This window comes from Aspergillus pseudonomiae (genome assembly GCF_009193645.1).
Source record: "Aspergillus pseudonomiae strain CBS 119388 unplaced genomic scaffold BDV37scaffold_36, whole genome shotgun sequence".
NCBI lineage: Eukaryota > Fungi > Ascomycota > Eurotiomycetes > Eurotiales > Aspergillaceae > Aspergillus > Aspergillus pseudonomiae.
Window position 1 is genome coordinate 205,386 of NW_022476028.1, and position 20,422 is coordinate 225,807.

The 20,422-nt window shown below is 48.7% G+C and overlaps 6 protein-coding genes across 6 annotated transcripts; 3 read left to right on the plus strand and 3 right to left on the minus strand.

Annotated features, from left to right (window-relative positions):
* Positions 1 to 1,006: 1,006 nt before the first annotated feature.
* On the minus strand, positions 1,007 to 3,490 carry BDV37DRAFT_127426 (RNA-binding protein VTS1). Its single transcript, XM_032078680.1, has 3 exons — positions 2,713 to 3,490; positions 1,368 to 2,650; positions 1,007 to 1,312 (listed from the first exon to the last, which is right to left on the minus strand). Exons 1-3 carry the CDS (start codon positions 3,212 to 3,214, stop codon positions 1,256 to 1,258), a joined length of 1,842 nt encoding a protein of 613 aa, XP_031941102.1. The 5' UTR covers positions 3,215 to 3,490; the 3' UTR covers positions 1,007 to 1,255.
* An 895-nt stretch (positions 3,491 to 4,385) lies between these two features.
* BDV37DRAFT_127419 (uncharacterized protein) lies at positions 4,386 to 8,553 on the plus strand. The gene is made up of 5 exons (XM_032078678.1): positions 4,386 to 5,021; positions 5,091 to 6,114; positions 6,176 to 7,016; positions 7,070 to 7,285; positions 7,334 to 8,553. Exons 1-5 carry the CDS (start codon positions 4,732 to 4,734, stop codon positions 8,218 to 8,220), a joined length of 3,258 nt encoding a protein of 1,085 aa, XP_031941103.1. The 5' UTR covers positions 4,386 to 4,731; the 3' UTR covers positions 8,221 to 8,553.
* BDV37DRAFT_127420 (glycerophosphodiester phosphodiesterase family protein) lies at positions 8,554 to 9,947 on the minus strand. Its single transcript, XM_032078679.1, has one exon. It carries the CDS (start codon positions 9,790 to 9,792, stop codon positions 8,887 to 8,889), a length of 906 nt encoding a protein of 301 aa, XP_031941104.1. The 5' UTR covers positions 9,793 to 9,947; the 3' UTR covers positions 8,554 to 8,886.
* A 3,967-nt stretch (positions 9,948 to 13,914) lies between these two features.
* On the plus strand, positions 13,915 to 15,084 carry BDV37DRAFT_249304 (uncharacterized protein). Its single transcript, XM_032082064.1, has one exon. It carries the CDS (start codon positions 14,053 to 14,055, stop codon positions 14,341 to 14,343), a length of 291 nt encoding a protein of 96 aa, XP_031941105.1. The 5' UTR covers positions 13,915 to 14,052; the 3' UTR covers positions 14,344 to 15,084.
* Positions 15,085 to 15,236: 152 nt separating this feature from the next.
* On the plus strand, positions 15,237 to 15,804 carry BDV37DRAFT_249305 (uncharacterized protein). Its single transcript, XM_032082065.1, has one exon. It carries the CDS (start codon positions 15,305 to 15,307, stop codon positions 15,497 to 15,499), a length of 195 nt encoding a protein of 64 aa, XP_031941106.1. The 5' UTR covers positions 15,237 to 15,304; the 3' UTR covers positions 15,500 to 15,804.
* Positions 15,805 to 17,297: 1,493 nt separating this feature from the next.
* On the minus strand, positions 17,298 to 19,512 carry BDV37DRAFT_283467 (patatin-like phospholipase domain-containing protein; the record flags this gene model as incomplete). The annotated part of the gene is made up of 2 exons (XM_032087297.1): positions 17,298 to 18,014; positions 18,073 to 19,512. The coding sequence occupies 2 exons, from the start codon at positions 19,510 to 19,512 to the stop codon at positions 17,298 to 17,300; spliced, it is 2,157 nt and encodes a 718-aa protein (XP_031941107.1).
* Between the last annotated feature and the right edge of the window lie 910 nt (positions 19,513 to 20,422).

Consider the following 20,422-nt stretch of genomic DNA (forward strand, 5'->3'; position numbering starts at 1 on the left):
AGTCGCTGGTTACTTGTTATTTTAACGGTTTCACTAAGAAAGAAGTACAGCTTGATTATGCGAATTCACGATAGTTATTAGATTAAAGGAAGGTAATGTATTTGCTAATTATTCATTACTGTATTTCGACGATATAAGCAGCTTCAAAGTGTGGACGCAACATCCGACGAGAGATACTAATGTGCACAATATCTAGGAACAGGTAAAAAAAGACGCTGCTTTTGGACTTTCGAATACTTTACACATAGGTCCTCTGCAAATCTACTTATAGTGAAGCAAAAATAAGCCCTAGTGCTAGTCTGATCACTTGCAGATACGGATCCTGGCTCCCTAAATACCCCTCCAACTACTATCCTCTTCAGCTGTACGGTTCGTTGCGCGAAAAGAACCACATTCTAGCCACTTCTTTTCTATACAATTAGATATGCGCTTACCTCACACTATGACGTTCCAAACAACAAAGGGGTTCAAGAAAATCTTATCAAGCTGCCGTGTAGCCAATGATGATGGCTTTGCTCATGTCTGGATTGATACATGCTGTATTCATAAATCCAACAAGGCTGACCTGACGGAAATAGCCAGTGTAATTAACTCTATGTCTTAGTTATACGGCGAGGCCAGCATATGCTATGCTTATTTGGCAGATACTGAGCCCAAAGAGATATGGAGAATAGCAGGTGTTTCACAAGGGGATGGATGCTGCAAGAGCTTGTTGATGTGAAGGACAGACAGAATGAATTCATGAAAACGTGATTCATATGTGATGTTGTTTCTATTTGTTCAGGTAGATAGATCAAGACATGATAGTGCAGGTATGGAATCACTTCACTCCGTATAGATGGTGGTCGTTAATTAATCAGTAATATACTTAACATAACATCAAAGCTTCAAGCCAATCAGTCAAGCCTCATTCTTGTCATAAACCATTTTCCTGGCCTCGTTCCATCTGGGACACAACCGGGTCTCCCATCGGCGTCAAGGGTTCGGGAACTGTTGAAGGCATCCCAATAGCCAAATCCATCAAACAAATACATACAGAGTTTCAGTCACTCATCCAACGTCGGATCAGACAACGTCTCGAATCGATTATTACACAACTCTCCTCCCCAAAGGGTCATCCAATGAATCGCTCATGGATATAATCGGATCCTGCCACTTATGCCCAATTTCAATCTAATCAAATTAATGCAAGGGAGAGAATGTTAGAACGAAAAAAAGAAGGAAAAACCAAGACAGAGGAACAGTACGTCCTCCGTCACAGAATGTTGTCAAGCTTGCCATCAGACTTGGCTTCCCTGACCTGTTCGAAAACCTATAATTCCGTTAGAACCCAAAGTTTACTCTACCATGTCCAGCGATCAACTCACCTTGAGCATCTTGTTTCTGGCCCCAAGAGCATTAACGCCACGCTCCTCCAGAGCTTTGTCGTTAAGCTCAACTAGCTCAGTCCACTTCAGATCCTTCAGGTTTTCGGTATACTTATGCAAACGCAGAGACCTCAGCCAGCTGGGAATGTCCTTCAACAGAGCAGGGTCGGTGGGATCCTCTGGCGGCTTCGAGCTACCACGACGGCCTCGTGGCGAGCGGCCGCGAGTGACCTCCGAGTGATCCGAGAGATAACCTTCATGACCGCCGAGGCCAAACTGTCCAATGCCAAGCGCACCCAGTCCATTGCCCATGAGAGGGTTATTCGGGTCATACGCTGCTAAGAACCCGTTGTTCTGGGGCGACGTGAATCCCATTGGGCCGAGAGCGCCTCCTTGCATAGCAATTCCGGGGGATGTTGGGCGAGAACGCCGACCCGCCATAGCGGCCTGCTGCTGCGCCTGGAGCGCTGCCAGCTGTTGTGCGTTCAAAAGTTGTCCAGCAACCAGGTGGTTGGGGCCTGGGAGACCCGGGCTTGCGAGGCCGCCTTGAGGCATGTTCTGATTGACATTGTTGGCATTAGCATTCTTTCCTTGTCCGTCGTTGGAACGGGCACGACGATATTTCCGAGCATCATCAAGCGCAATACGATTGTTCACAGTCGACAGAGCAGCCAGCTTCATCGCCGTCGCATTGGCCACCATATCAGCCTGCGAGTTTTGCTGCTGTTGCTGCTGCGCGAAAGTAGCCGTCATCGGAGTGTTGGTCATGGAAGCCCAGCTGGCATTACCAACATTGTACGGCGACAAAAGAGGAGCCTCGATTTCGGGCGCAGGAATCGTAGCAGTCTGGGGGAGGGGAGAACGGAGGCCAGAAGACGCCTGACTGAACTGCCCCATGGGCTGGTGGCCAGAGGACGACTTGGGTCGAGCAATTGGCGGTTGGCTATCGGGACCCCTTTGGGCCCATGGAGATACAGGGGGTTGACCTAGGTTGTCCGTATTGTTGTCCGGAGCGGAGATGGTAGGTGCAACGAATGAAGTCCGATCGCCGAATACAGCACTGTTACGGTTGGAGGGGGGAGCGTTGCCAGTCTGCTGGGTGAACTCGGCCTTCTTCTTCGCAATAGCAGCAGCGGCGTCAGGGAACATAGCATTGATGGTCGAGGAGTCCAGCCCCGAGTTGCGCTTGGCACCTGGAGAGGGCGGGGGACGACCCAAAGAGTTCCGAGAGCTGTCCACGTTCAATTTGGACATAGCGTCATTCAGGCGGTTAGACATAGCATCTAGTCGGAACACGTTAGTGCAAGAACAAAGCATCTTTAGGACCACCAAACAGTCAACTTACCCTTTTCTCCAAAGTTCGCAGGTGACAGCAATCCCGACATGGGGTGACTCTTGGCCATTTGCTGCAAAACCTGGATAAAGAAACGGATCTGTACCTGAGTAGTCTGCTGAAGCAGAGCATACAGTGCAGCAGTGCGTTCCGCCTCGCTGAGCACACGGAACCATTGCTCGATCGCACTGAGCTCATCCTTGAAATCCTGATCAAGCGTTGCGGCGGCCATCTCTTCTAGCGTGGTTTCGTACTGATCGATATCCGCAAGCCACTGTTGAGCCGCACGATCCAGAGGGTCCTCTGCATTGTTCGACGCTTGAGACTGCTGATTGAAGTACACCTCTGATGCCGGGCGGATGCTGCGGGACGACAAGGGGGACGGAAATCCCGACATATCGGCCGACGCTCGAAGCTGATGTGAACCTAGGTTACGGGACGACGACGGGGGCCGGAGAGTGGATTTGGAAGCGTCCGGAGTGCTATTGCGATTACCAATGATGTGACTGGCCATGGAGCAAGGAATGACGGTGGTGTCGATCAAGGAAAAGCCGCTTACTGGCTTCTCTTTCCTTTTGCCTTCGATTTCGATGTATAACAATACAGAGAGAAGAAGATGAAGATATTACTGCAAAACACCTGCAGCACCTGCTGAGTTTGCGTAGTATCGAGAAGAGCCTTGATCGAGAGGGAGGGGCTCCTGATTGACAGTCGCACGGCCGTTAAAAAAAACCGGTTTTGGCCGAAGAAAATTCGCACGATCTCTCTAAGGACGGAGACGGTCTTGTTCTTTTCTGAGTGATAAACTCAACCACAATTGACTCTAAGCGACGACGAGCGAGGCACAGACCAGTCCAGTGGCTGCACTACGGGATTCGAGTTCTGACGAAAGATTCGAATCGAAAGAGCATCAAAGGATTTTGTCGGAAGAGTGAGAAACGTTCGGTGGGTTCGCGGAGTGGGCAAAGCGGAGCGTTTAACGGGTATAAATTAGGAAGTGTGGGCTTTTTTTTCCTTTTCTTTTTTTTGAGTTTCTTTTTTTTCTTTAAACGAAAGGATGTCAGGATCAACTGCAATAGTGTGTCAAACACAACAAGCAGAATACCTGAAGCATCAAAAGAGAAGAGAAAAAAAAAAAGGAAGGTGAGAAAAGAGACAGGAGGAGGATGAAAGGGAAAGGTAGCGATGAGGACGGGGGGAACAAGATTGAAGAAGATTGAGAAGAGGAACGAAGGCAAAGAAGCGAGAAGAAGTCAATGAAACGGCGCTTTGCCGTTTGGGCGCGGCCGGAGGTCACTGGACTTCCCGAAGGAGAAAAGACTCTCCAGTGTCCCTCCATCAAAAATCCAATTCCATCTTCTCGGTTGCTTCCAAAGACTCCACTGGCAAGGGTTCTTTATTCGCACGACGCCCTTAGTTTGTCTTTTTTTACCCTGCTCCGATTGCTCGAGTTCAAGTCCGACTCCATTTAATCAAAGGCGACCTTGTCCGCGTCTGCACAGACTGCTCTAGCCTCTAGCCTCTCTCTGCGCCGGTTGGTCTTGGCTTAGCGTTGACTGGCGCTTAATTGTTGCTACGAAGAAAATAATTTTGCGCATCTGATATCTCTCTTTTCGTTGGATTTACAATGTATCCCCTTTTTATCTAGTTTTTTTTTTGTTTTTATTTTTCTCCACATCTCCCAATCTCAGTCCGAGTAGAAGGGCCGAACGATCTATATCATACTCTACACGCTCGCAGGAAGGTGGACACAACCGTTGCATTCTTCATTCTGGTTCGCTGAGCCCCAGTCAGCTATGATCGGCCTTCGTCCTCGGCATCTTTAAGTTCCACGCCCCAAACTATCGCTCTATTATTTTTCTGACGGTGCCGCATAATTTTTGTGCAACTAGTCGCTCTAATACTATTTGTTCGTGGGAGTGCGTTGGGATTCCCAAGAGAATCCACTGGGTTTTTATGGGCAATTGGCCTCGAAAATTGTTGAGCAAGACAAGAGACCCTGGTGGATAGCCAGATACCCAAATTGTAAAAATGGATGATCCTGACCAGCTCAATCACAATTCCCAAGCCGGGGGGGTTGCATACCCTGATATTGACGAGACAATACACTACCCGTGGCAGGGACCCCAGCAAACGGCCCAGCCCGACCCTATTCACTCAGTGCTGGACCCCCGTTTGTATAAGGACCTGTTCCCAAGCAATGCCTCAGAGTTACCAGGAGAAACACCGCTCGATGAAGACGAGGATGCCGAAGAATATGCTGAAATTGATGACTCTGCGGAGGATTCTACTTATGAGTTCTCCCCAGAAGAAAGCTCGACGTCAGTATAAATCACGGCTGTTGTTGTTTTGTTTGTCGCCTACTTTTTGGAAACTAACCTTGGATATAGCGATGAGGAGCTGACTGATGAGGGTGATGACGGTGATGATGATTCATATTCTCGTCGAAGGAGACGCCGCAGAGGCACAGGACCCTTCTCTGGTCGTTACGGTGCGCGCGGTGGTAAAGGGATCAAGCGTGGACCTCGCAAACCACTAGAGCCTAGCCCCGAGTTCAAGATACTGCACTCGGAGGCTACGTCGGCATTTATTGATGGTGAGTATGACCGTGCCATTGAGTTGGTAAAACAGGCAATTCAGATCAACCCGGAGATGTTTGCTGCCCATTCTCTCTTATCAGAGATTTGGTTAGCACAGGGCCACAAAGACAAAGCATTGACAGCTTTGTTTAGCGGTGCACATACGCGCCCGAAAGATCCGACAGTTTGGGCCAAAGTGGCACGGATGATCCTGGAGCGGGCTGGAGAGGATCGCCAAAGCACACTGAACGATGTTGTTTACTGCTATAGCCGTGTCATTGATATCAACCCAAAAAACTACAATGTACGCTTCCAAAGGGCCGCCATTTACCGGGAATTAGGATATAATGGACGAGCTGCGACGGAGTACGAGCGGATTCTCAAGGATTTACCGCATAACGCTAGGGCTCTGCGACATATTGCGGAGATCTATATTGACCTGAACGATGTTCAGAGGGCGGTTGATCACTGGGCAGACAGCGTGGAATATTTTCTATCTCTTGACCCAGAAGAAGCCCCCGAGTTTTCTTGGTCGGATGTGAATATCTATGCTGAGCTTTATGGCTACTTAAACCAACCCGAAAAGGGACTCTGGGCCCTGAAGACGCTCTCTAGATGGCTCCTTGGCCGCAAAAACGATACGATGTGGGAAAAATTTGATGAGGACGATCGCGAATGGGATGCCAGTGATTCGCCTCGGCGCATCAAAGCTGACGGTTATGAACCAGGGCGATGGCCACGAGACTCTTATGGGCTGGGTCTTCCTCTAGAGCTCCGCATCAAACTTGGCCTTTTCCGTCTGAGAATGGGGTATCAACATAAGGATGAAGCTTTGGTGAGTGTCCTATATAGACGGATTTGTTAGCATGGATCTTGTTCCTGACACAAGCTTACAGCATCATTTCGGGTGGCTCAATCCAGACGACACATCCGAAGGAGCTCGGCTCTTCGATTACGGGGATCTCTTCCGGGAGGTTGCAGACGCACTCAAGGACGTAGGACTATTCGAAGATGCACTCCGGTTCTACATGCCACTTCAGCAAACAGAGGAGTATGCAGATGTTAGTTTCTTCATGGCAGTGGGAGATTGCTTTCGGAATCTGGACAAGCTCGAAGACGCCGAAAATTGCTATCTTACCGTCGCGGAGCATGATGCGAGAAATATAGAATCCCGTGTACAGCTGGCGAAGTTATATGAGGCCATTGGCATGTCCGAGCAGGCCCTCAAGTATGTTAACGAAGCCGTTCTACTTGGGAGGCAAGAAACCAGGGGAAATCGGCGACGAAAAGATACAAGGCTTGAGCAGCTAGTAATGGAGTTTAAGTTAGCTGAAGGCGAAATTGGTGCGCCCGGCTTGAGTTCAGTTGCACCAGATTCTGTAGGTAATGATGTGACAGCACCTTCACTTACCACTAAGTCTGCAGCTGTGCTCGGTCGGAAGGATTCCGTGGAGGCCGAAAATGAAAGGACAGAAAGCATCCAATTCCTTTATACCAAACTACAGCAGCTGCAGTCGAGGGTCAAGGCAGGCGAGCTCGAAGCCACGGAGGATTGGCTCGATATTGCCGATGCACTGCTGCGCGAGTTTCGGTCTAACCGATTTTTCTACCCGCTACAGCGCAATGTCATGTTTCTTGGCTACGCTCGAGAAGCCCAGAAAAAGGCTGGAAAGACCAAGAGTCAAACGATAATGGAAGAGATGCAGGAGATGGCTGGTCGCCTCCATGAGTCTCTAGGTACGATTAAACCACTAAGTCGTGTATCTTTTGTGCAACTAACATCTGCGTAGGCACTATCACCGAGGAACCTCTTCAGGGGGCTATACCGACTGACTATCATGGCATATCTTTTGATGAGTGGCTTGATTTGTTCCTCCAGTACGCTCTTGTTGTAGCAGGGCAGGGTGAACCAGAAGAAGCGTACGACTCACTTGCTGCTGCTGCAGATGCCAGCATTTGGTATCATTCTAAACCCAGCACTCGCCTGATCCACGTTTGCTGGTTCAGTGAGTACCCATTTTGTCCGTGCTCGTTTCGTAGCTGACTTGATATAGCTTGTGCTCTTCGAGCGCAGGACGAAGAAACCCTTGCCAATGAGGCACGCTGGTTCATCAAGGAGTATCAGTTCGTGACCGACACATATCGACTTTTCTCCATGCTGAGTCGCCTCTGTGGGGACCCCCACCGGTCTCTCTTCCATTCGTCAGCAAATATGAAATTTATGTTGCGACAGATTAAGGCTATGGACTACACGATCCCGGACGAGGCCCCGGGCTTGCGGTCGAGTAAGCCCGTGAGAGAATCAATCTATCAGGAGCGTGCACGTTTATCGACGCGTGACGAGAATGGAGAAGTTATACCAGCAGAAGCTATGGACGTTGCTCTTCTGGTATTGTACGGCCATATACTTTATTCTGGTAACAGCTTTCTACCGGCTTTGAATTACTTCTTCCGTGCGTATGCCTTGGACGATCAAAATGCCACGGTGCTTCTTTCGATCGCCCTCTGTTACATTCATCATGCCCTCAAGCGTCAGTCTGAAAACCGTCACTTCATGATCATGCAAGGACTTTCATTTATGGAGGAATATCGACGCGTGCGAGAGCGGCCCGGGAGTCTTCTCCAGGAGCGACAGGAAATGGAGTTCAACTATGCCCGAGTATGGCACATGCTGGGCCTGTCCAACCTGGCAGTAGAAGGCTACCAGCGTGTATTAAAACTGGGGAGGCAGATACAGGCTGAGGGTCGAGGCCCACAGCCGGCGGTGCGAGTCACCAGGCATGTGGATAACGATGTGGATATGCGGGATGCAGGATCCGACCAAGAACCGTTCGTCGAAGACTTCTCTCCCGAGGCCGCATTGGCCCTACAGACCCTCTATGCTCTGAGTGGGGATTTGCGTTTGGCTAAGGATGTGACCGCGAATTGGTTAGTTATCTAACCGATTGTTGGACGGAGGTCACTAGCATAATTGATGAACGTATGCCTTGCATTTCCGGTGACCCCATCTTCGTAAAATTCCCGCCCATAAAGGCGCCTTGAACTAGATGTAAGTCAAAGTAACTATAGTTAGTTACACTCGATCCTTAGTCATCAAGATCTCAATTCTGGTCACACGACCTCCTTCCTGGCAACGGTTAGTGCTTCCATCTATGCCCTGTTATGCTGGCCATTAATGTTGTCAAGTCATACTATCTCGAGTTCAATCGATTGTTAGATGGAATCCATTGTGCGAGGAAGTGCTAGCATGGATTTGTTTCCCGTTGCAGGAAATTCTATAACAGTGGGGAAGAAATGAGATATATACATTGTTTAGCAGGACATCTGATCTGACCATTCATCTCTTTATTAACCCCACGCCTCCGTACTTTGAGCATCGTGTCTAGTGAGAACCGGACTGGTCGTTTCTCCAGAACTCGTACACGTGTACGTCCAAGCCTCCCTCGGAGCAGCCTTCTGGATAGGTACATGGTGTCGATCGTCACGGCGTTAAGTGTCGAGCGAGGGAGGAGCAAATGCCAACAGCTGCAAGGGCGAAGATACAATCATAATCGGGTCGGTGCAATGAAGACCGCAATTGACAGCAATGATCCAAACACAAGATCCCCTACCACGGCGCGTCATCCGCCGTCGCCATTCGAACAGTATCCGGATTAGCGTTCACGAAGTCCAGAATATCCCAGAAGGCATTCCTGGTACGGGCTTCATCCTTGTAGTCATGTTTCTGATTCCCATAGATGAGGCCGTCAATCTGAGCGACCTCCAGCAGATCGCTCACATATCTTGTATCCCCCTCTGTGCTCGTCCACGCGAAGACCTTCCCCAGCTGACCCCTCTCACGAGCTGAGCGCCCATTGCGTAACTCCGAACAAGTCCACCCCCCACGCTCATGGCAATCCCCGAAATCCTTCTGGATATTGACATGTCCATAGTCCATGACCCTCTGCCTCACCGGCAGAGACCGCGAAGTCGTAAAATACAGCTCAAAGACATCCCTGGCAGAGCCACTGAGAGAAATCGCCTCGTTCCCATTCAGCGAGTGCAGGATCTCCTTATAGCCCTGGCTTTCTTCCGTTTGGTAGAAGCCATACAGGGCCCGGATGCCGACCGGCTCGAGCGTTTCGCGGACTAGATCGCGCAGGGCCTGGATGGAGCATGGTTCGTATTGCGGGCATGCATCGGGGTTCTTGATGTCCAGCCAGACGAAGGTGATGTTGGCGCCGTTCTTGCGCTCCTCGGCGATAAACTGGAAGATTTCACGGGCTGTGTCGCCGGCGCTATTTCTCTTGCAGTCGTGGTCGGCCCACCATTCGTCTGTGGCGTGAAGATCAACTTCAATTGCGTTGGCGCCGTGGGAGATCGCCGCTGTCACGGCTTCAGTTCGGAGAACTCGGTGTGCGATGGCGTAGATCGGTCGCGGGCCGCTGGCTAGGGCAGCCTGCACGGATGGGGCGGCCGCCGTAAGGCTGAGGAGGGAAATCGTCGCCCACAAAATCCGTAGTAGAGAGGGCATTTTCGCAGTGTTATCTACTCATAGATTCAAATACACGATCGAAGAGGGCAATACGGAGTAGAGTAGGAGCGAGAGCAAACCCTGGAGGCAGAATCAAAATAGCAGAATAACCGGTTCTTCGTCCGACAACTCAGCCGGAGCGCATATACTAGTCTATATGCTAGCCAGTTTCACCCTAGCAACAATGAAAAGAATTAATTATGCGAACACCATATTATCATAATTCCAAGGCAATGAACATAGGGCTGTGTGCCAAGAACTCCCTCCCCACTCCATCATTTGCGCTCTCGCATGCCGAGGATGGCTTTTTCCCTCATGGGCAGACATTTTTCTCGAAGATCATTGCCTTCCTCCGAAACCATTACTGATCAGACAAGGGCCCGGGAACCAACGGGACCTGAACCACCCCTTTCGATTGGACTCCCCTATCTTGGCGTGGTATGGCATTGCATTCCTCCTCTCCGATTGAGGTGGTCCTCCTGAGAACTCTTGGGTGGCAGTGGGCAAAGGGCGCTAGGGTTGAGCCATTTTGTTTTTGTACGGCGATTTGGTCCTCCGGAGATCCGGTGTTATTAATTTAGTTGACTTGGTAGACTCCACTTCTGGTGCTATAGTAACCACTAGCCTAGCCAGATCCCGAGCCCTAAGACAATGCCAGTCTTTCTGGGCTCCAGTCTCGGCGCCATGAGTTCCAGGGCTATAATCCCAGGAAGAATAACCCGGGGCTCATATTCAACATGTGAAACGTGAAATACAGGGGAAATCAGATCGAATGGGCGATCAGTTTGCTGTTTCAAGGCACACGTTTCGAGTAACGTAACTCGGCCCTACCACCAGACAACGACCATGGACTAGGACTCCGGAGTAGTGTCGAGTCCTAGTTAGTACCTATCACCAGTGACAAAGAACGCCATATAGTGCCCGCCAAGACACCGGATGTGCTTCCGACAGGGGGCTCCAGAGAGACAATCAACAGGGGTCCCAAACGCTCTTGGGCATGGGTCATGGCGCCCATTCGAGGTCGCGTGCTCAGGTCTCGCTCAATCCGGTACCATAAATATCCCAGGAGTGGCCTCTGGTCCCACTTCTTCTAGGCAATTATCTATATCCGGAATCCCGATATGCATCTCATACCGCCGTTTCCCTTCCGGTGGTGGTAATATAGGGTTAGCTAATGGCGGCCAAACCGCGATATGAAACAACTTCTATAGGTATATGTATCGCCCGACTGTAGGCAGAATAATTCCTTAGTGTCACGGTACTCTGAAAATTGCGAAAGGGCACATGTTATACCGCAGAATACTATGCTACCACTGTCCAATTCTCGACGGTTGTGCTCGGCGCTGACGTGTCAAGTGATCAGGCCCCCAATGGATGGCTCAGGCCCACGTGAGATAAGGGTAGAAGAACAGTATGAGCTTTGTTTTGATTTGTCAAAGTCATTGCGCTCTTTACTTTTCTCGTTGGCTCTTGGAGATACCCCTGTAATGGTAGACAAGTGAGCCGGTTATTTGTCAGGCCATCTATCTATCCTCTCCATCATGACACGATAATAACAAGAATTCTGTGTCGTACGGGCTCTGAATCAATTTCGAGTGATAAATGGAGTTTCATGCTTGCTAGTGGAGATTTATCGATTATGACTACGAGGTTGATTTGGCATTGCCATAGAACTGGCCCTCTCGATATATATATCTTAAAAGCTCCGAGCAAAGGAAATACCATGGAATATAGTGCGCGTCACCTGTAAGACAAGGGCTGGGAGCCCTGCATTTCTGCATCCACGACAGCTTGAACCTAGTCTACACCACATATGCAACCAGAAGTGCGATAGATATATCAATTTCAACGAAGCAATCATGTCTCGCCAAAATGTATCAAGTATATCATTCAGGCAGGACGCAGCCTATTCTTTCCACAGGTGACCTGTGCTGGTTAGATGGAAGATTAAAATGTGGTCTAGCGAACACGACTTCACCACATCCAAATGCGATAACCACCAAATCAAGCTATAACACAAAGAACTATGAACATGATGCAATTTTAGTGATCTGCACATAAGGTACTATCCTCCATACAGAGTAATCTGAATCGAGATCCAGTCGTTGAGGGATTTTTCTAACCAATAACGTCCCCAGCTGGAGAGAAGCTTATCGAGGATAAGCTTAAGCCTTATAATCCAGGATCTCGAGGATGGGCCGTCTTTGCAACTTAATCTAAACCACCATGGCTCTATTCTATGAGACGTGACGTGCTATTTACTATAGGGATCTATCTGTTCTTGTTTTGTTTTGCAAATTTCTCAACAAGGGTTGATGTTGCAATGCCTGACAAGTCGTGGGCGGGAGTCAGGTTTCAAATTAGGGTTAGCTAGTGACACTTTGCGAGGTACCTTTATTAGGTGAAGATGTGCAGGCAAGAATGTGTCATAAAACTCAGAGTAACTATGGTCGACTCAACTAGTAAATAGCTGAATCATGGGAATTCTCCATGATGCAGTATGGAAACTCAGGATCACCCATGAAGTTGATCATTCTCTGAGTATTTGCCAGTTTCTGTGCTTCACTCTATGAATGAAATGCATTGAATTGTGCTAGGGACTACTTTGAATTTTGATCATATCCCATTCCCCTTTCAAAGGGAATAGAGTGTTACAGTCACTCTCAATATCTCAGGAATGGAATATCTGATTCACGATCATCCTACCGATACTATATATTTCCAGTTTCCTTTTCTCCACATCATCAATTCTCTGTCTAATTTATCCGCGGTTCTTACATACCTTTTAACCAGCCCAAGGAAATCACTACATGCCCATCCTTGAAGCCGAGAAACCTTCCAATAGAGGAATAAAGCAATTGAGAAGAACTAGACGAGGACATACAGCAAGACTGGGGCTATTTAAAATTGCCCAATATACTATACCAAAGGCTCTCACTCACTCACGCGCGTCTTTCTATCTTAACTTACATGAGTATGCCGGTTGTCATCCAACCGACACACCTGAGGCAGTGGCCATCGATATCCTTGCCTGGTTCGTGATATGAACCTTTAACTAGATGGCTCACGAGATTTCTGAGTGATCCAACGCCCAGGATTCAATTATGAGATTACTTGGTGATCCCACAAAACCTCAGTCAACTGGTGGGTTCATCAGCACTACTCTTACGCTGTAAAGCATATTCGGCATACAAGAAGAGAGCTTTGAATCCAACCAGCTAAACTCGGTGACTTTGTGAGCACTGTGACGGTCCACAAGAGTATATCGAAGACGTCAAACACTGTGGATCGCGGCCAATCTGTGAAAGAACAGGTGGATGTCCCCTACAAGAAACAGAGACAGCAATCCTTCATTCTGTAGTAATCTAGGCGATGCATACAGCAACCACGAGAAAGTCATGCTCATGTGGGAGCCGCTACATAGTCAATTTGGGCCAATTTCAACCGCAATGTCCCGGTTGGTCCATATCTACATTCTGGATTTGACGAAAGTTCCGGCACCGATTGCGGAAAGTATGCACACTTATATCTAGCTTGGAGCAGCCTTTATTCTCGTGCTAGTGTCGGAACTAGGGTGTAATGAAGGAAAGACATGAGAGCCAAGGCTGCAGATGGACTGTCCTCACGCTTTTAGTTCGAGAAAGACCTGATGCTTGGATGGGTTGTCGCTCATCGACTACCTCAGCATGACTCATGGACATATCTTGGAGTTCGTATGCAGCATGCAACAATTTCTCTCTACGTCACACAAAAATATGTGGAAATCACGGATAAGAGGTTGGGTGATTCTATCGCTATCTTTGAAGACTGCTCCGCCATCCTGAGCAAGAAGACAAAGCCATGGCATCAGGGGATACAGGCAACCCCACACAATTTCTAATACTATGACCAGAATAAATTCTCGATTATCTATCAATTTACACGTCTTCCGACAGGCCCTGGACAGTCGAGTTCAAACCCAGCGAACTTAGTAAGCCGTTCACACAAAGATTCCATGGCGCACCCAATACACCCAGCTGGACCATTACTTGGGGATGCACCCGGCCGTTATATTGAATTGAATTCGGTCTATGGAAAGATGACTTTTCTTGTCTCACTGAAATACAAATGTAATCGGCCAGTGCCGTTCCAAGGCTTGCCGGTGCCAGAAATGAACTAATTTTGCCTATGATATACAGATTTAAGCACAACGCCGAACAGGCGTGGTTTACCTTGCTGGATTCATCTTCTGCCCGGTAAAAACCCTGTATCTTGCTGCAAATGTTTGCTGGCCGCGCCACCAGGCATGCAGCCCGCATGCATCGACTGTTTATCATGGCAGAAATGTCTTTCACTCGGGCATCGAGCGCAGTTGCAGATATGCATTTTAATCCTGGCCTTCGACACACAGTCTACGGTATGACGGATGGCGTAGGTAGGAGAGCTCTTGTTCGCATCAAGCTTTGTACGCCACTGAGAACAGCGACAATCTCCTTGAGCTCCCCGAGAATACGGAAGCCAAGTTCCAAGTGTCTCAAGAAGATCACACCTATGAGAAAGGCGACTTGTTAATGAAGGGTAGAGTGGTCGAGGTGGAGACTTCGGCGTATCTCGTTCTCACAACGGAAAGCTTTGGCACCGAAGTTAAGCCATGTTAACGAGCTTTAAATCTTGAATCCAACTACCTTTTGGACCGTCGTCCCCCTATACATCTATTATTGCGCATGAACTCGAGGAAACCCCTCATATCATAACAGTGGGGATACAGCTCAATAATCGAAGGTACAGCGATTCAATTCCACATCCACTTTTCTGCAAACTGCTCCAACCCTGAGAAGAGCACCAAGGTTAAATTGACCATTTATATGACCTCATGCCACTCTGGTCATCGAACTGCTACTGGTATTACTCCCTCGGCGCTACGGGGCATTCCCAGGAATCAGTGGGATATCTTGACCGAGAACAGCGACAAATCTTCGAGCCGGTTATCAAGTCTGTTCGCTGGGGTGGGGGGGATATGGCCAGCCGGTTCAGTTGACGGTATGCACCCAGCTCAGCGAGATAATACTTGACTAGCATTAGGCTTTTGCCCACCGTGGGCAATGCGGATCCCACTGGTGGTCAAATTCGAAGATAAGGCATGACGACCCAGAGGTGTAAGTCATTCTAGAATCGCTTCGTCGGAAACCTTTCAAAGGGGGTTGTATATCTCTAGTAGAATGTTCCCCTGGAGGCTTCGGCTCTCGTTTCTCCCAGAGTCACGAAGGTCAACACCATAGTCAGCTATAGCAGTAGCGTCTTTTCATGTCTCTCTGATCATCGATTCTCATTTTGAATGTAGCAAAAAACACGTTCTGAAAGAGGCAAAAGGCACGTGAATAATACAGCTACAAGCCACTCAACAAGCTTACATCCCGCTTCAAACCGAAAGGGCAGATGAAGCTTGGATATACAATGTCCGAGTACCCATATCCTCCCACAACCTATTCAAAAGCCTGGGGCAACGAAACATACTAGGCCAACTCTTCACAGAATGGAACCCGTGCTCGTGAAAACCCCAACCTCGATGCCAAGATATGTCGATTGGTCGTTGCTAGCCATTGAGGCTGGGGTATCTGAGTCAATGCCTCGACTAAGCCAAGATACCGCCTGGAGGATTCCCAATTTGGGTTCCCTCAGCAAAAACGTCCCGAAGTTCAACAGGGAGATCCATGATACCTACCATTAGAGGACAGAGAAAGGCTCGGCCCGTTCGAGTTGTAGAAAAGAAAAGAAGCAGTTCGCACAGTACTTTAGCGCCCCACCGTGTTGGAGTAATCGTCCTTGTCCTCCATTGTATCGATCTAAAGGTCAATGTACGGCAGGGATAGGCTCAAACACCAGAGATCAAAAATCTACAACTTACAGGCAGAGAACTGCCCAATACACAGTTTGTCTTACTACGACTTGTGACAGGCGCGATCAGAGACCTGGGGTTTCCATTTGATCCCGAAGGACCGAGTCGCAAGTACCATGCAACAGTGCAGACTATCGATGAGATTATTGAATCGGAATTACAGACCCATGCTGGATACGGATTCCCGACAGACCGATGGCCGGTCCATGATCCACAGGAGTTAATAAAGAATCAGGAACAGGAGGCAATAGAGTGGATGTCGGCCCACCAGCACTTGTTGGGTCGGTTGGTACAACTGGGATCTGAGTAGTACGGTAGCTTTGCTACTATATACCTGGTGTCCCTGGTTCATCGACCCCGGGTTTATTTCTATACCAAACAATCTTCAGTTCTTTATTGAATATGAGCTCAAGGACAGAGAACGCCGGAAAAGAGCAGCTGAGAAAGGAGTGATCTCAAAGCGAGAGACGCCCACTTCTGAACAGCACAAGAATTATCAAATCAGTACAAGGAACTAACTACCAGTAATCCGATACCGTACAACATAGCATGCCTCAGAAGCGGTCGTATAAACGCTGCAAGAGACAGCGTTACTTCCACGAAGATCCGGTATCTATGAAACTAGGGTTGGTTTCTGAATGACTCTGCACTTATCTAGATATCTACGCATGGTGGTCGGTACTACTCCCCCGTCTGCGTTTACTTCTTGAATGGTAACTTATGGACTCTATTGGAGGACGTTCGATGATGGAAGGATTAATATACCAAGGGATACTAAGTATCCCAATATTAGGGTTTAGCAATGCTTTCTAATGTAGTTTTAAAAGTGTTCACAATGGCTGGCGGCAGGGCCATAGATGCAGGAAGAATTGGGTAGGAGTCTCATCTTTTCTCTTCCTACCGTTGAATAAGCTAACGGGATCATATTTCCGTATCAGATTGCGTTTCTAACATTTGGTAATGACTCTCCTGGTTCTCTGGATGTTAGCTTCCCTACCCTGCTCTCACCGGATCTTTATGACCCTTGGAGGTGGCTGGTATTACTGCAGCGACAGAGGAAAAAGAGCAAGCAGTTACGGTCTATCCAACAGTGACCATTCATGTTGGGCTACACTAGCCTCATTATGCAAGTGAGTATGGGGGTATCAAGTAACTGCAATGTATTGGTCGGTGAGGATGAACATCACACTTACTATATAGTATCAGTACTCCATCACATTGTGATCTGAAACTGCTCTGCCTTTGGTTTCCCCCTCGCTGATCTACTCCTCATACACCAGCATTGGCAGTCGCAGTGTCCACTTTGATCGTCTGGATGGTACTCCTCAAGATGAATAAGTTCCCGAGTACGGCATTCCTGACCTTTATACGAAAAATTATACCAGAGGGAGCAGATATTCGTGGGTCATATAGAAGACTAGTGTTCGAGATCACGCCTTTAAAAGATATGTATTAACAGGAATTATACGTGAAAGCCCTTCTCAACCCTGATACAAGGTAAATAATGTACACGGAATCCAAGGAATAGTAGATACTGCTCTAGGTAAATGTGGTGGTATGATGTAGTTCAACGCCATCTAATGCAAAGGGTAAGGGCAAATAGAGAGAAAAAGAAAGACGCGATAAGTGATCACTCGGCCTTTTTGTCGTCTTCCGCGTATAGATCAGAGTCGTCGAAGAAGACAGCTGACTGCCGGCGCATCTCCTGGAAAATGTTTCCCGTGCTTCTCCGTCGGTTGTGTCGGCTGCTCGGTGGTTGTAGACGAGAAGAATCGCGAGACGACACATTGGAGTCAACGCCCGAGCTATCTGATAAATCCTCTTTGTTGTCAGGCTGACGATCGGGGAGATTATGGTCAAGACGTTCTACCATCGGATTCGAAGGCTTGCGGGCATGACCGCGACTCCGACGGGATTGCGACCGTGACACTGCTGGGGAGTATTGATGTAGCCCCTTTAAGATTGCATTTTCGATTTTGAGCCGGTTCTTGATGAACTGTATCATGGGAAAGGCGCTCTGCTGGCCCACGTTAAGCATGCGTGCCAGCCGCTCAGGTGTAGGGTCCGAAAGGATATAGTAGAAATCAGACGGGATGGTCTTGGGCCAGATCGTTATGGTACCACTGAATTTCTGAAGCCAAATCTCGCTCCAATCTTGGCCCAGCGGTCGCGGTAGCAGTTCTAAGTGTCGCAGGACTCTAAGCCATTTGTTCATATCCAACTTGATATACTGTTCTATAGCAGACCCCAGGAAACCGCCGCGCCACCCTCGGCCTCTTCGATGTGTAACCGGGCGACCAACGGATCCGCGAGAACTGAAGAAAAAGAGATTGATATGAGGGTTCACCTAATAGACGTGAGATCTCCTATACTTGACGGTTCTTCCGAGAGAGCAACTGTCTTACCTGTGAAACAATAGGGAAGTTGACGTTGAAGTGAAGATTTAACGCCCTGATGGGGATATCAGTGCGCAAGCTACCATCTTTCCACTTATGTCCAAAGGAGTACGGAGCGAGTGTACCGTCGCGCTTCTTGGTCATCAGGACAACGGGATTGAGGATACCAGGGACCGCGGCTGAGGCCAGCACGGCGCTCCAAATGACGCAATTCGGAGAAGTCAGGTAATTGGCCAAGATTGTAGGAGAATGAGGGTCGGATGGCACACACGAAACGTTCAATATACGTCCTGTCCGTTCGTATGCCTCTTTAAAGGTAGTGGATCCCCTGCAGAACCAACTACACTCACGAGCCCATGTAATAGTGTCAAACCGAGCTCCTGTCCGCCACCAACGCCAAACCCATGAGGCCATGCCCTCACTACTCGCCCGTATACGATGTGCCAGAGCAGGGACGAGGAGTTGCTTCAACTCTTCATCAGTCCTGGTCGCGATTAAGGCAGCGACCAAAGCTCCTCCCGACGTTCCCGTTATGATTTCGGGCAGGACTCCGTTATCTAGCAATGCCCTAGCCACGCCGAAATGATAGTAAGCAAACGTGGCACCTCCAGATAGGCAAAGGGCAGTCCGTCCAAAATTGGTATCCAGATGCTTGAAATGCTGATACTTGTCTTCACTGCTGACCCGCTTGTTGCTCGATACCACCTGGATGCACTTCTCCACTTCATCGATATACTCCTGCACAAGGTTCTTAGTTCCGGAATATGTTTCACTATAGAGTCGAGGGTTTTCCACCCCGGCGAAGTTGTTCTTGACACAGCCCTCCAGCAGCGCACATAGTTCCTCGGTCGCAGAGGTCACAGTCGAGCTGGAAACCCCATTTCGCATCTGCAGTTCGACATCTGTCCGCGCCTTTCTTAACTGATTGACCAGTTTGTTGATGGTGAGATGATCATAGTAGGCATATTCATCGATCTCCTTCCACTGCTGGTTTCCCAAGTGGTTATCGAGCGCTTGGGCGGCTTTCAACCAATCGTTGTAATCTGTCTGCTTCCAAAGTTCCCTCCTGAGAGATTCCTTCTTGCCCCTCCAGGACACCCATCTTTCATATAATACGATGTAAAAGCGGGTTAACGCGTAGGCGAAACCAAGGACGGTAATCCAGCCAAACACGATGAAAAGAAATGGCCATTTCAGGACGGTGTACAGGACACCTTCCCTCGTTTCATCGGTGGTTCGGCGAGGCTTTTTTCGACGACCGCGATTCTTCCGAACTCGTTGATAAATAGGCCGCCAGTCGTTCAGGGCTACCAAGGAGTTGGATTCGTTGTCATTCAGCGCATTCTCGAATTGGCGCAAGTCATCGGGGTCTATGAATTCTCGGTCATGGTCCGGGATCAAAGTGGGATCGTAGATGTCGCAAACCGCAGACTTCTCCGATGAGTTCATTGTTGGATATGGTTCATGATGGATGGTAAGATGATCTGGTCGAGAAAGGTGTTGGGATCTGGTTGAGCGACCAATGGATCCAATGGCACGGAATCCTGGTCAGCCCAGGCAAAATGTACATGTACGTCGACGTCACGTCAGAAGTTACACCGCCTCGTGGGCTGGACACCAGCCACAGTCTCTGTGGCGAGCGAGCTTGGCATTGTGGCTCTTATCGCCACCGAATCTGCCGTAGAAACCGTTGGTGTCCGTTGCTAAGTGTTGTTGACCCCGCGCTCGTCAAGACGGACCGAAAACAAAGAACCATGGGTCCCACCAGACATGGGTTTAATCTTCTTTGACGAACGTGCTTTCAAAGTTACACCGAGGTTGATAAGTACCTGTACATACCTACTTCCATCCATACATACATTACCTGCAAAAGAATGACCACAATCCCTAATTATCAAATTATGAACAATAATTATAATCCTGGCTATCTTTCTTTTTCTTTTTCCGAAGGATTCTTATCACTTGCATTTCGTTTCCTTCCGTCGAGACAAACAATATGCGGAGTCAGAGCGAAGGATCAGACCATCACTGCATGCAGATTCGGTATCTGCTCTATCATCTTTTCAACTTCTTACCCGACAAAATGGCAATCAAACCTTAGAGAAATCTGATACATCTCTCAACCATGGGAATCAATCCCCCCTTCATGGCCGTTCCGCCACAAGTCCCCTTGGATTCTCCTACAACGACGGCGATAAAAACGTGCTGACCTAAATGGCCTGTGACGCTGATAGATCGACATTGCAGAGAAGCGAGGGCGACAATCCTTACCCGAAGTATCGCATGATCACCGGCCGACGGGTTAAGTTTGAGCGAATTACATAACAAAGGGTAGCCACGTATGGCAATGGAATGAAGC